The following is a 15,144-nucleotide window of genomic DNA, read 5'->3' on the forward strand; positions in this document are numbered from 1 at the left end:
ATCTGAAAATGAGGAGTGTTTCAAGGAAGTAGGAGAGGGGGGAATCAGGAACTAGAAATAAGAAAGGGAAGTTGAAATGGACAGAGAAGTACTATATTGAAGGATGACTGTAAGGGCTTTTGGGAGAGGCTGAGGACCCCTCTAGACTGGTGGGGGTTGGGGTGTCTTCTGCAACATGTCACTGATGCAATAATAGTGTATTCGTGGTGGATTTACACTGGACCATCATTCTGCTTTGTAGTTGTTCTGCAATGCTTCTCCAGTTTTGCAAACAAAGTGGGATTACTTATAACTGCCCAGATAACATCATGAAAACGAAACATCAAGAATGCACATTAAAAAGGATGTTTGGGGGGGTTCCAGGGGGTTGTCCAGGGGTAAATCTGGAGAAGTAGCTTCAGCTTATAAAGGTACCACAGCAAGAGAAACGGAGAGGAAACTGGTGTTCACAGAGCAGCAGAAGTCAGTGAAAATTGATTTATTCACAAAATGGGATGCTGTTTATAAACTCCTAGTGGGCAGATACATTCATCCTAGAGACACTGTTTCCAGAACAAGCATAATTTACTTTTCAAATAATTGTCCCTTTGCTTGTTTTATTTATGATCTTTATAGAAATGGAACTATTGAGGTTTTTTAGGATCGGCAGGGGGATAGAACGTTGTAGTTTTCTGATATCTCTGTCAGGAAGGTAGACTTTTTCCAGTCTGTTAGTGAGGGAGGTTCCACATTTTAGATAGTAAACATGATGGCTTTATGTACACTTAGGCTTCCCTCAACAAACTTGTAAAGTGTGACTGACAGACATAGTTGCATCTTAAATAACCATATACACCTGTCTCGGAATCTAGCCTAAACAGTGTATGTTACAGTTTGCATGTTTCCTGAGTGAACTAGTGGTGTCATATTATTTTATTTACCACAAAGCAGTAAGACTCTTAAGCATGTTCACGAAGGCCAAACTACACATTACACACACAACAGCAACCTGATTGTACATGTTATATGGAAGGGAAAAGGCAATTTGGAGCAGAGAAATTGTGGTGAGATTATTAACCTTAACCCCCCCCCCACTGTTTCCATGCTTTCTAACATGAAAAATGAATTTTGAACCCTGGGATAGGGTAAGCTGCTGACGACAGGGTTATTTGGAGTGCAGAAAAGTGATATGAAAGGGTTGAACATACACACATGCCCATGCTGCTTTCACTTTATTTATTTTTTTGTTTTGGTTTTTAGGGAAAAAGCAGTGGGACAGAGGGTGAGGTGCTTAATCTTTCCTGAACATGTGCAAGTCTCCTTTGAAATGTGCCTCTCTTTTTAACACCAACCCAACCCAGCCCAGCTCAGCTGGAGAACATGAATTAATGCTGCAATCTTATATAAAGCCTTCCTTGGAGTAAGCCCCATCTAACGCTCTTCTCCTGCCCTGTTCCTTCACCACCACCAGTTCTCCTTGCAAGTATCTCTTCCCCATCCCTGCATTTGTTTTCTGAGGAAAGCTCAGGATAGGGTGGGAACCCCATTTTTTATTCATAATATCTAATTCTCATCAACTGGCACTCAAAGACACACTGCCTCTCACCACGAAGGGAGAACAAAGCCATTATGCTAGTATCCATTTTAATTGCTATAATACTATTGTCATTTTCAACAGTTGGCAAGTATTTTAAAAACAAGTATTTTTAAATGGAAAAAACAGCTTTTTATAGATAATCCATCCCTCCATTCTTTTTTTAAAAAAAGTAACAAGCTAGTGTTCTGGAGCAAAATTATAATCCGGACTACTGGGCTAAAGGCATCTTTTTCTAGGGAGACAAATATTTGTTTTGATTCAAAGTGTGAACCGCAATTTTTAAAAACAGTAGAAACAAAATCTGTTTGCAACCTTCTGTTGCTGTACTTTCTGGATTTTAGTTATCTTTCAAAGTAAATTATATAAAAGCAGCAGTCTTTGCTCGCCTATGGGTGTGCAAACTTTTTGGGGTCAAGCTCCACATTTGATCAGGGTGAAGTGGTTGAGGGCTGCATAGCCAGACTAAGATGGGGCACTCTCCCCTCTCCCTCTTTCTTACACAGACACTTCTCTCCTCCTGTTGATAAGCAGGTTCATGTGGAAGTCAATAGTCCTTCATATACCCACATCCCATCCCATATAGGGCTTTGAATATTATGCGCTTTGAACTGTGCCCAGAAACAGACAGGGAAGCAGTGAATCTGCGCTAAAGATGTTTTCTGGCCGACTAGTTCTGCTTTGTAATCTGAGCCAATAGTACTTCAAGTCTTCAAAGGCAGTCCCAATGCACAACACATTGCAGTAGCCTAATCCCAACTCCTATTGAGATTGTAAACAGCTTTTCCAACCTAGTCTTAATACTCCCAGCAGTGCACTATGAATTTTCCTGCCACTCAGCAGATTTGCATACAATGTTTGCCGCATTATGAGCCAACTCAGTATTGATAATTCAGTAAATGTTAATGGGAAGGGTATACTGAAAGCAACCATCAACCTTGACAAGTACATTATCAAACATTGTGTCTGAAAGGCATTAGTCCCGTAGGGATCTTCTCTTAAACTCTCGGGCTTTGGAAAGATAGAAGCTTCCCTACATCGTAACACCGAGTGAAGCAAGTTTTTCCTTTCTCTACCCTATGCTTAAAATGATTACCATTCATTAGTCAACTCTGTGTTAAAGGGCACTATGTTTGCCTTGAGGCTACTTTGTCTAATTAGCTTCATGGGAAATTAAGAAGGTGCTGTTGTGTTTTTTGCATTCCCCCCTATGAATTTCATGTTGTTACAACTCTTCAGCTACAGAGTAAATTCTGCTACTGCTTTAACAGATACTTGAGGGTAAAACCTGCTGCCTATTTGTAATGTTCTTTATGCTGAAATCAGGACTGAATTCTGTGCTATTCAGAAAGTCTGTTAACAATCTCCTCCTTCTGTTCTAATCAAACCTGATGCTTTTTGTTCCTCCTTTTCAATTAAAACCCAAAATTATTAGGTGATGTATTCACATATCTGCAGTGCATCATGTAATCTGGTCTTGATTGAGAGGCTGCCTGTTTTTTCTTCTTCTGAGCAGTTCACAGTAACATAGAAAGTTGCCTTACAGTGAGCCAGACTATTGTTCTATTTAGCTTAGTACTGTCAACACTAGCTGGCAGCTGATCTCCAAAGTCTCAGGTCGGTGCCTTTCCCTACCAGGAGATGCCAGTATTACTGAACCTTGGAATTTTCTGTATGCAAGACAGATGCTCTGCCACTGAGCAATGACCATAGAGACACCATAGCACCTTGAGACTTCAAGCAGACATAAAAGGCATCCTTCACTGTGTTAATGCATAAAAACTTCAGTCCATGTCTGCTAAGTCCCTTTGATGCCTAACTGTGTTGGATTGCCACCCAAAATGTTCTTGGTGATGGTCCTACATCTTTGGTACTCTTTTGCGCTGGAAACACATCTAAGTCGGAGCCAAGAGAAGCTTTCAAAGGTATTGCAAGACTTTCTGTGTATTTAAGTCGGCATTCCCTGGATCAAGTGGATGCTAATGAGGCCTTGGCTTATCTGTTTTATCCACTTTTGTCAAAACAGTTTAGGTAAGGTTACAGTCCCCGGATTTACAAATCAGTCCCCATACAAAATCAGTTGAAGTTGAAAAGTGTCCCTGGATTCATTGAATTCTTTTTTGTAACCTTAAGTTTAGGTTTCTGCTCTTTACAGAGCTTCTGAGCAGGAAGAATTTGGAATATCAACATTATTATTTCCCTCACCAGCCTGCGTTTGCTGCTGATTTAGATCTTTCTTTTCCTTCACTTTCCATTTCAGAAAATCTTTGGAAGAACTGGATATGGATAAAGTCACAGCAGCTATGGTCCTAACCAGTTTATCCACCAGCCCTTTGGTCCGCAGCCCTCCTGTCCGACCCAACGGTAAGCACTGTATTCCTACTCACAAGAGATTGTGAAAAGTAGTAGGGATCTTGAACTTAAATTTCATCAGTGGTTGCAATTCATGAAGCATGTATGTCTAGCTATAGTAAGTATCCATCTGTTGCACTGGGAACATACAGAAAAATAAATCCTATAAACAATTATGCTATTAGGGGACCTGCCACCAGTGCATTATTGGACCTTGTGATTAATGATCATGAGTTACTTTTTCTGAACAAGGGGGTGGGGAGTACTTTTGAGCAGATAAACAGCAGAGAGGGAGAAATTTAGGCACTCCTTTTCCTCCCTGATTCTTCCTCTCTGGGCAGAAGCATCTAGGCAGTTTTTGATTTACAAACAAAAACAACAACAAAAAGAGAAGGGGGCATGAAACTTGCTGCTGTGTGTAACAGGTAGCGCATAAGATCAAACTGACATTCTTTAAATAAGACAAAGAATAACAAGGAAGATGGCAGGAAAACAAGAATCAGACTTACTCTCTCTTTCTTTGTTTCAGCCTCATTCTATCAGGCTTTCTTCTCTTTTCAAAATTTTGTTCATGTATAAATCTTTTCTTTTTTAAAAAAGAAAGATAAAGAGAAGTTAAAAAGCTAGAGAACACAGAAATGTCGTAATTATGACTGAACATTACATTTGAATGATAGGTGCTTTTTTCACCCCTTTAGCTTCTGTGAACAAACAGCATTTAAAACTATGCTTGACTTACTTATTTATTACATAAAATTTACATGCTGCTTGATTGTAAAAAAAACCACACAACTCTGATACCAGATGTGCTATATGTCTATAAATTAGTGAAAGTATTACAGTACTCCCAGGTAGAAACTCTTCACACATTTATAGCTGCAGGACTGTTGCCAACATTCTCTTCTAAAAAACACAGTAACTGATATAGTGGTACCTCGGTTCTCGTACGTAATCCATTCCAGAAGACCATTTGACTTCCAAAACGTTCAAAAACTGAGGCACAAAGGGCTGGCTGCAAGTTAAATTGAGAAAACTGAAAACACGCAGCAGAAGCTGTTCAACTTCCAAGGCACGTTTGAAAACAGAAGCATTTACTTCTGGGTTTTCAGTGTTCGAAAACCAAAACATTAGGCTTCCGAGACGCTCGAAAACCGAGGTACCACTGTATTGAGTTGCTTTGGTCCAGGGGTAAACAGCATATTTTCCTCCAGATGTTGTTGAACTGCAGTTCCCATCATCCTTGAATTGTTGCCCAACACATCTGGGGTGGGGCTACCATGTTGACTGCCCCTGCTTTATCCAGTGCTGTTCAACTTTAATTCACTTTCCTTTCCTTTTTGATCTTCCGAATTTCTAGAGTCCTTAAATGGATCTTGGAAGGAAGGAGGATTCGTGCCTTCGAGTACCAGCAGCAGCGGGTATTGGAGCTGGAGTGCTCCAAGCGACCAGTCAAACCCATCCACCCCTTCGCCCCCTCTTTCTGCCGACAGCTTCAAACCATTTCGACTGCCCTCCCAGACAGACGACGGCATTGACGAAGCTGAAACTAGTAGTCTCCTCTTTGACGAGCCCATTCCTAGAAAGAGGAAGGTGAGACCAATATTGACTTAATAGGAGACTCAAGTTTGTGTCTCTTGGGGTTAATTTACGAACCTGAGGGGTGCATTGTTTCTTACGGGATAGTACATTCACTGTTTGCTCCAGGATGTTGGCATGCTTTTAAGTGTCCAACCCTGGGGTTTATTGACAAAGTGCCACAGTCAACTTGTCATAGTTTATCCTCTCTCTTCTGCCACATCAACGTAGGCCTCTTACCATCTAGTTCAAAGATAAGCAGTCAAAGGCACTATCAAATTTAAATTAAGTTACAGCGAAAAGTTTGAGCACAGAAAATAACTTGTCTTTTTGAAATAACAGAGATTCCACACTGGAGTGAATGGAATATTACATCTCTCCCTTTTCACTTTGCAAGTTACATTTATATGTGTGTGTGTGTGTGTGTGTGTGTGTGTGTGTTTATATGTAACTGCATGTAATGCCAATAGGGATGTCATCTTATTTTAAACAATCTCTAGCTGCATTCCTGTAAACTTCCTAGTGCAGCTGTGGGGGCTTCCTTCAAACAAAGTGTATTTCTCCCTTGCAGAGGATCACTTGGGAAAAGTGTTTTGAAAGATGCCATACTAATTAAAGCTGTATTAGCGTTAAGCAGAAATTTACAAAATGGTCCAATTTATGATTCATAAAAGTCAAGCAGATGTGTGAACAAATTAATTAATCTGTATTCTCTCTTGTTTGTTTGTTTTTCCAGAATTCCATGAAGGTGATGTTTAAATGCCTTTGGAAAAACTGCGGAAAAGTACTGAGCACAGCCGTCGGTATTCAGAAACACATCCGGACCATTCACCTTGGGTAAGAAAACTACTGTCCCTTCTATCTGGGAAAAGACTGATACCCAAATCCATTTTACTCAGAAATAACCCTAATTGATTTCGCTAGGATTTATATCCCTAAGCAACAGAGCTTGCTTAGAATCAACCGCTGATCTGTGGTATCTCAGTTCTCTACTTTCAGGTTGATAAAGATTTTGAAGAAAATTCTATGGCTGGTTCCCACATTATGTCGGGATATATTTTCACCTATATCAAAGTTGTTTCTAAAGTGATTATGGAGATGACATGCAGGTCTAGTACTCGCGTAACGCTAAAACTAAACAATGGCTTAACATGCACAAGCAAATATGAGCTAAGCCATGCTTTGGCTTAGTGTGCTATCTGAGTCTGAGCTCATGGTTTGCCTCACTATGACTCATAATGTCACTATTTATTGTGACCCCTTAGCTTTTAAATTCTAGTGCCCCTTTATTCTGCCTCTGAGGCCTATGTGCCTTGCATGCACACACCAACAAAATGGCACAAAAAGCCCACAACCAAATGAAGAAGGTATCTTAATATTGATCCAACTGTCAGTTATAAAAGTTTTATGTCACATCAGTTATAAAAGTTGAGAGACGTAACTTCTTTGCATCTGCCCATATACTAACATCACAATTCTCCTGCAGTTAATTTAATATGCTACAAATAACTTCTTGGTCCACTTGATTTAGGCGTGCGGGAGAGTCTGACTACAGTGATGGAGAGGAAGATTTTTACTACACAGAGATACGCCTCAACACTGATTCCGTAGCTGATGGGTTAAGTAGCTTGTCTCCCGTCTCCCCGTCTCTAGCATCTCCTCCTCCTTTTCCATCACAAGATGTGAGCAAAAGTGACCTGTCATGTGCCAAAACAGATGTGAAAGGGATGACACCTCTAAGCCGCTCGGCTCCTACCAATCTCTACCTCGTTCACTCTGACCATGCTTACCAGGTAAGATTCTTTTTTCCATAAGGGTTACTGGCTCAGTGTCATGGGGAGCCCATGATTTCTAATGTGAATGAACCATGGCAAACATCAGTCTTGTGTGTTCCCCTTCCCCTCCTTTTCTATTCTTTCACGGACAAGAAGCTTTTGATTATTAAGCAAACCACAGTTCATTGTGATGTCTGAATTTTAGGAACTGTGGTTTGTTCAAACTGTGGCTTCCTTCTACTGATCTGTTTTGGGGGCGGAATCCAGAATGTTTATTAGAATCTATTCTTTTCTAATGTTACCATTCCTTTCTTTATAATTGAATTCAAGACAGCTGAAATCAATTAAAACATTCAAATTATCAATGACACAGTCTACCAACCCCCAAACAAGCACAACATCAGAAACAAGCAGAGAGAAAATATAAGCACCTAGCAACACAAAAGAACAAAGGGTGGTCTGAAAAGCGGGTTGCCTGGGGTCTGAAGGCATAAAGTAATGGGACTAGGTATCCCTCCCTCTAGGATAATATTTCAGAAACTTTACGGCATGATTGACGGACCTGTTTCTGATATACTCTTGCCAAACCTCAGTCTACAAGGGCACCCAGAGTAGGATACTAGCTACGCAAGGTTATATATATATGAGAGAGAATCGGTCCATCACCATTTGCTCCTGTACACGTGCTTCCCATCCCTGTGCAAGTCTTGCAGAGGAAAGATCTGCAGCCTTTCAGAGAATTAAACTGCAAGTCAAACACAAGACTATAGTGTTCCTGCTATTTATTTTAACTTCATTTTTTCTTTCTTTCAGCAATTGCAAGTAAATTCTGAAAGATCGCTGCATACTGCCTTCCCTCTTTCCCCCTCCCCATTCTTGCCTTGCAGTTGCTGCATAAGCCCTGACTTTTTGACTTGTTTCAAAATGATGACAAGATAGCATCATGTGCTTGCTCATGTTCATTAACTGTTCTTTTCACCATTTCATGATAGTTTCTGTGAGAAACTAGCTAATGTCATTTTCTCTCCCACCCACTCTTGTGTTTGTTGCCCCCTAAAGTGCTGCTTCTGTAAGATCTGATTTTTTAAAAAACATTATTGGGTCTGCATTTATTGGAAAACCGTTCATTGCTCGTGAATTATTGTGAATGCAATTCTTCTTTCTGCTTGCAATACATATCATTAGACATCCTCCCTGTACCCCTCAGAGAACTGCATGAAAAGTACAGTGGACAGGGAAGGGCCATAGCTCAGTAGCAAGAACATCTGCTTGGCATGCAGAAGGTCATAGGTTTAGTGTCCAGCTAACTGGGAGACACCTCCACCTGAAACCCTCTTCCAGTCACTGTTGGCAGTACTAACCTAGATAGACCAGTGCAGTGACACTGTACTCCTATGTTCAAAATAATCTCTTTCCAAAACTTGATACCCAATTTACGGTCCTTAGTATAAGACAGTTTGCAACATAATTCTGTAGAACAGAGATGTTCCTCCTTAACTGACTGGTGTTTTTTAAAACAGGCCACAGCTCCTGTGAACATTCCAGGAACAACAAAGTTCACTCCCAATGGAAATAGCTTTAGCATCTCCTGGCAATCGCCCCCAGTTACCTTCACTGGCATTCCAGTAAGTAGAAAACCAACAAAATAGAAAAACGGGAGGTTTTATTTATACCAGGGATTCAGAATCGTCGTCCTTCCAGATGTTGCTGGATTCCAACTCCCAACAGCCCTAGCCAGCATATGGACCATTGTCGTAGAAGAAGGGAGCCGCAGTCCAGCAACATCTGGAGGGCCACAGGTTCACTATCCCTGCTTTTATATTGCGGTACATGCCTGGAAGCAAGCACTGTTGTCCTTTGTCCAGGTGAACATTCCTTTGTAGCGGTGCTCTGTCCTCTTCCGCCTGCCCTGCCCAGATCTGTAATTTGTGGGTGCATTGTTGAGATCAAGAGAGTCTAGTGGGAGCTGAGTAGAAAGACTGGCAAACAAACATAGTATTCCAGCTGTGAATCAACTAGTCCCCGCTGCCAACTCCTTGCATTTTGGACCTTACACTGATGCTTCTTACTGTAACATGCAGTATCAAAGTGTTTCTCCTCTGGCACCACGATCCTGAATAGGTGATACTCCCTAAAGTTACAACAGTTAATTCTGACGTCCTCCAGTCCATTGGATTTGTAAGCCTCATAGGATACTGGCTTGATGGTTTCTCCTCTTCCCTTCCCTGCATTATTTTTGTTGACATGTGATCCATTGTAATCCCATATTGCTTTCTATCATTCTTCTGCCCAGCTGCTTATAGCCTCTTTGTTTGCCATTTCTCCCTGCCTTGCATTTCCCCAACACAAATGGCTCCTATAAGTAAATTATGTTCTAATTTTTATTAAAATGATTGTTCCACCATTTAAATGATTGCCATCAGAGCATAACCCTCCTTTTCCATATCAAAGTGTTTTACCTAAGGCCACACGTTCCAAATTTTCCATTTCCTGCAAATGCACGCTGGCTGTACAAAGCCTCTGCTTACTGACAGTGTGAATTAGGCACCGATAAGGTACTGCCCGCTTCTTCCCTCTCTTCACCAAGTGAATCACAAAAGCCTCTTACTGTCAACCTTTGGCATGTCTTGGAGGTTTTCTGTGGAGTCTGTGGTCTCCTGCTGAGCTGATAAAAAATGAAAGTAGCTGAATCAATTACATTGCTTTCTGCCAATGAATATTTATTAAATTCTATCAAGGAACAGCTAGCGGTGAAAGGCATCATGCTGGTAGCAATTTGAACAAGAGACTCTTAACAGAACATGCTGCGCATAAAATACTCCCAAAATTTGATTTCATGACAATACGGTTGATCTAGAATAATTATAAAGGGGGCTTGTTCTCTGTGGCGCTGTAGAAAATTGGCTGAAGTAGCACAAGAAATCCAAGAATCTTATTAGTCACTCTATAAACCAGATATTGAAGGCAACTGGATTAGGTGTGTAGGTATTCACAGAGCTTCATGCAATGCCAGTGATCTTTCGCCTATAATGACTTACCATTCCCAACAAAATTAAACCAAGTAAATAGTTCAAGTGAATTAGAAAGTGCATGCTTTTTAAAATTAAAAATGCAACAAAACAGTTTAATATAAAGGATTTTCCAGTTTTCATAGCAATACTAAAATGCATATTTAGATGAACATAATTCCGTGTGTTTCAAATTTGTATTGTTTCAAAGTACTTTTTAAAATCACAGCTATGTGATTTTGACATGTGTTACACTTAACTCCTAGGAAGGTGCCGTAGCTTCCACTAGCATAACAATTTAGTTGAATACGGACGAAAGATTATAAGGAATCAATATCATTGTCTGGAGCATTTTCCCATTTCACTGTAGTTCTCTAGACGAGTCCATATATTATCCCAGAAGCTAATAAAATGTTGAAGCTGAATAATGAAAGCATTAATCCTGAATTTCTCTTGGAATATACAGGTGTGCCTCCAATGGCTTTTCTGGAGTGTCTGATAGCAATCGATTCTTTTGCCCTAACTTTATATACCAGGATGGTTGCAGGCAGAAATCTCTTTGCAGTGTGCATTAAAATTTCACTGCATTGGCCAAACATTGATGAAGTCTTGATGAAGCTATGTAGGCATTTCTTGGAACAGGCTCGTTAATGGTCTGTCACTTGAGTAGCAGCCTCCTTGTTTATTATGTGTTGAATGTCTTGTCCTTCTCACCCTGTGATTTGAAATGTCATAGGACCAAGTGCCAAAGGGACGTGGGTGGCACTGTGGTCTAAACCACTGAGCCTCTTGGGCTTGCCGATCAGAAGGTCGGTGGTTCAAATCCCTGCGGCGGAGTGAGTTCCCATTGCTCGGTCCCTGCTCCTGCCAACCTAGCAGTTCGAAAGCATGTCATAGTGGAAGTAGATAGGTACCGCTCCGGCAGGAAGGTAAATGGTGTTTCCTTGTGCTGCTCTTGTTTTGCCAGAAGCGGCTCAGTCATATGGGCCACATGACCCAGAAAAACTGTCTGCGGACAAACACTGGCTCTCTCGGCCTGTAAAATGAGATGAGCACCACAATTCCAGAGTCGTTCGCAACTGGACTTAACTGTCAGGGGTCCTTTACCTTTAGGACCAAGTGCCAGAGATTCAGTGCCCTGATGGAAGATTAAAGTGTGTTTTGCTTCTGTTGCAACTAGATATTGGTACTAAGAGAGTGCAGGAAGCAGCGTCTTTGAATTACAGGAAGGTTCTGATTAAACCTAGGGAAGACATAACAGTTGTGCATAAGTCATGAAGTCTTCCTTGAACATTTTAAAGGGAAGTCCAAATAGTCACCTGCTAGGGATGGGTAGTGCTGGCTCGTTTAAACTGCAAAGTCTACTATTAAACTTCCCCTTGGCCCCATAGCTGCTGGTTCTGGTGGGTATCCCATTCCCCATCTCTTCTCCCGCACCACCATTCATTTCTTTATGATATTGGATATGCCAGAGAATTTGAGACAAATGCAGTAGAAGAGGGATGAGGCAGAGGAATTGGAATAAATGTTCAGCAGGGCAATGTAGTATAGTCCTACATGGAACCAGGCTAGTTCAGATATTTGTCGAAGGACACTGCATGTTCAGATGTTCCCTGTCACTTAACATTTCTTTCCATGCATTTGGAGGCAGGGAGGCTGAATCTTTTTTTTTTTTTTTTTTAACATGAGACACATTCAGTTCTGCCATGTGCTCAGCTGAATGCTTGGCTTGGCTGTTGGAGAGCCAATGGGATGGAGGAGCCTTTAGGAAATGCAGTACATATAATCCATTGTGTCCCTTCCCATTGAAATTCTGTAATCAGAATTGTATTTTCATCTCTGCTTCTAGATTTCACCAACTCACACACGTCCTGCAGGGAGTGGAGAGCAGAAGCAGCAGATTCAGACCGTTCTGTCATCCCCTCCTAGACTGTCAGTTGGCCTAAGGTAAGAGACGTTTTGCTTTTGACAGCAAATCACTAAATTAATTGAGGGTGTGACTGTAAATTATTTGCTTCCCCTCCATTACATATGTTTTGATGAAATTCTTTTCAATATAACTAGACAGCAAAATAATATTGAAAATGTTTTTAAAATCATTATTGATACATTTTTTTGTTCACAAATCCCATTAAATTCTTTCTCAGTCCAGAAAAATAAGTACAAAGCCCATCTTCCATCTCTTCTTAAAGAAAAGTTTGTGTCCACTGATTTGCTCCTTGGCTAGGAAATGAGAGGGGAAAGGGGGGTGGGAATCCTTGAAATATCAGAGAATATAACTTTGCTCCTTTCTTGGAGTTGAAAGGAGATGGATAAAGGGCATGTGAAGAGGGGTTTTTTTAATGAAATGGGTCTGAAGGAGTGACTTTTTGTTTTACCAAATGAGGATGAAGGATTCTTGCTAACTTCACTTGTAAAGATTTATGCTGCCATCCTATATTCACTTACCATGGGAGTAAGCCCCACTGAACTGATTGGATTTACTTCTGTGTAGACACTCATAGAATTGCACTCCTAGCAGAATAGTTGCCTCATATTTGACCCTTCAAAGAAAATTTATGGAGTAGTAGAACAGCTGGTTATTCATGTTAAAATAGCTATAGAAAGAAAACCAATGTGTTCCATTCTGTTGAAAATTTTCATTGGTTTACAAAAAAACCCTCCTTCCATTCACCCCAACCACCACAAAACTAGTCTCAATTGGATAGACTTCTCCTGATTCTATGCTCCTTGAAGCACTTTCCCATTTTGGTTATCTTTTACATCCTTTTTCAACTCCAGTCTGAGATAACTGGGCTCAAAGTAATCTTTGGATTTCCAGTAATACTTATAGCAAATTCTCCATGTCAGTATTTTAGATGAAATAACCATAAACCAGCTTTCTTTCTCATTCTGACAGAAAACCGAGAGGAGAGGGGAAGAAATGTCGCAAAGTGTATGGGATGGAGAACAGAGATATGTGGTGCACAGCTTGTCGATGGAAGAAGGCCTGCCAGAGGTTCATTGACTAAAGCGTGGAAAAAACGATGGAGGGGTATGGAGTGATTTATGGCAGGATTTTCTCGCTACAGCCAGGCTGTGTGATTTTCTTCTTCTTTTTCTGTCCACTTCCTTCAGTGCTGGCTTCTACTTTGCACTCTAAGGTGAAGTAGTTATACCCCAAGAGAAGGACTTCTTCAAAGCCAACATGCAGCAATATAGTGGGAAACAAACAAAAACAAAACCTTCAAAAAGTTTTGAAGCAGGAGCAGCTATATGTCTTTTTTTTTTCTTTAAAAGAAAAAAAAGAAAAGAACTCTCTTTAATAACCTTGAACAATTTGCCTGCTGGGACCATGTGTTTTTTCACACTGCATTATTGTCTGTGTTGTGAACTTTGGGATGGGGGGGTGGGGAATCAAGTGATACTTCTTTTCCTAAAATGTTTATGCGCCACACAAATGCATAACATAAGCTACAGTTTTCTCAAGAGCAGCTCTCCCGGGAGTGGTGAATAATTATAATGTGAGCAAGTCTTGCTTCAGAGGTGGGAAGTGTCCTTTAGAGGTACTAGGATGCGGCTTTGCTGGAAAGACAAGCATCCTTGTGAAGAATCTTTTGTGAGAGGTCTCAAACCTGAAGCCCAAGCATGAGTCTTGTTTCTGTGCTAAAGGAGGATACCTGGAGAGGGCAGGGGAATCACCAGCACACCCAAACTAAAAAGTACAACCACAAGTGGGAAGGGAGTCAATAACATTAAATGACCTTCGGTTGAAATAAGAATAAGAACTTGGGTTCCAATATGATCTTCCTAGAAGTGATTGCAGGAAAATTCTTTGTGCTAAAGGTCCTGTTAAGGAGGAGCAAGGGCAGCCATGTGGACTTTTGTCAGCATTTATTCAGGGATGTGACGATCCAAACCAGCAGCTTCCTTCCCTGCCTTTTTATATGACATTCTGAAATGAACAGATCAGTTAAAATACAAGGCATTTTTTCTGGGGGTAAAGGCTACATGGAGGAAAACAGCTCAACAACAACAACAACAACAACAACAACAACAACAACAACTTAAATACTTTCCAATAAGTAAAATATGAGTGTAGCATAGCAGTTATATGTGTATATAAAAAAATCCTTAGAGGGTAAAGTTGTTTCAAGGTCAGAAATAAAAGGTCTTCAAGCTGCCTTGCACTTTGATAGGTCTTGGTGCTTTAGTGTAATTTAGTATTGGGGTGGGGTCCATTAGAAGGCACAGATTATATTAGTGGGGTGGTGGCTGAGCGAGCTTTTGAAAATCAGTGGGGGAAATGCATACAGGTAGATAGAAATTGTTTGTCTGAGCAGGCCCTACTAAAACAAAATGAGATTGGTGCAATAGCACATTGGGGTGCTCGTTCTTAAAACGTCCTGGTGGATTTTGTCCTGTGATATTAACTCAGGTGGAAAAAGAATGGTATCCCAAGTTGGGAAAACAAGAGCAAGAATGGAAGCCTATGTGGATGTCAGTCCAACTATTGCATGACTACAAGTCATAGGCAAATTTTATTTTTTGTAAGACCACAGATACTGGTGTCTACCGATGGCTATGGGGGGCAGCACAACATTTAATTGGAGCACAGAATCTATAGCTAGGGTTGGTCCTCATCCAAACTTTTTTTAAAAATAGCTTTAATAATAGGCCTCTTCCTTTGTAGGGTTCTGTACAGGTAAGCCTAAGATTCCAAAACAAGCGTATTTGGGAAACGACTGAGTTGCATCCATAGGGTTCTCCCATGTAAGCAGCCTCAAAAGAAATTCAAGCAGTTTTCTCTAACACCTCCAAAGAACACAATCCTACAGATCTTGAGCTGATGCAGTCAGTCTTAACAGCTGCGGGATAAGGA

The 15,144-nt window shown here is 40.7% G+C and overlaps 1 protein-coding gene across 2 annotated transcripts in view; it reads left to right on the plus strand.

Annotated features, from left to right (window-relative positions):
- ZNF704 (zinc finger protein 704) overlaps positions 1-14,241 on the plus strand; it is a 40,311-nt gene extending 26,070 nt beyond the window's left edge. Inside the window, exons 3-9 of one of the 2 annotated variants that reach the window (XM_081874452.1) lie at positions 3,834-3,937; positions 5,283-5,515; positions 6,237-6,337; positions 7,032-7,293; positions 8,796-8,900; positions 12,133-12,230; positions 13,183-14,241. In XM_081874452.1, coding sequence (XP_081730578.1) covers positions 3,834-3,937; positions 5,283-5,515; positions 6,237-6,337; positions 7,032-7,293; positions 8,796-8,900; positions 12,133-12,230; positions 13,183-13,294 — 1,015 coding nt within the window. In that variant the 3' untranslated portion in view covers positions 13,295-14,241. The remainder of the gene's footprint in view (positions 1-3,833; positions 3,938-5,282; positions 5,516-6,236; positions 6,338-7,031; positions 7,294-8,795; positions 8,901-12,132; positions 12,231-13,182) is intronic. The other variant, XM_081874451.1, reaches the window with a different exon arrangement.
- The last annotated feature ends 903 nt before the right edge of the window (positions 14,242-15,144 follow it).

This window comes from Podarcis erhardii (genome assembly GCF_964252035.2).
Source record: "Podarcis erhardii genome assembly, chromosome: 8".
Classification (NCBI taxonomy): domain Eukaryota; kingdom Metazoa; phylum Chordata; class Lepidosauria; order Squamata; family Lacertidae; genus Podarcis; species Podarcis erhardii.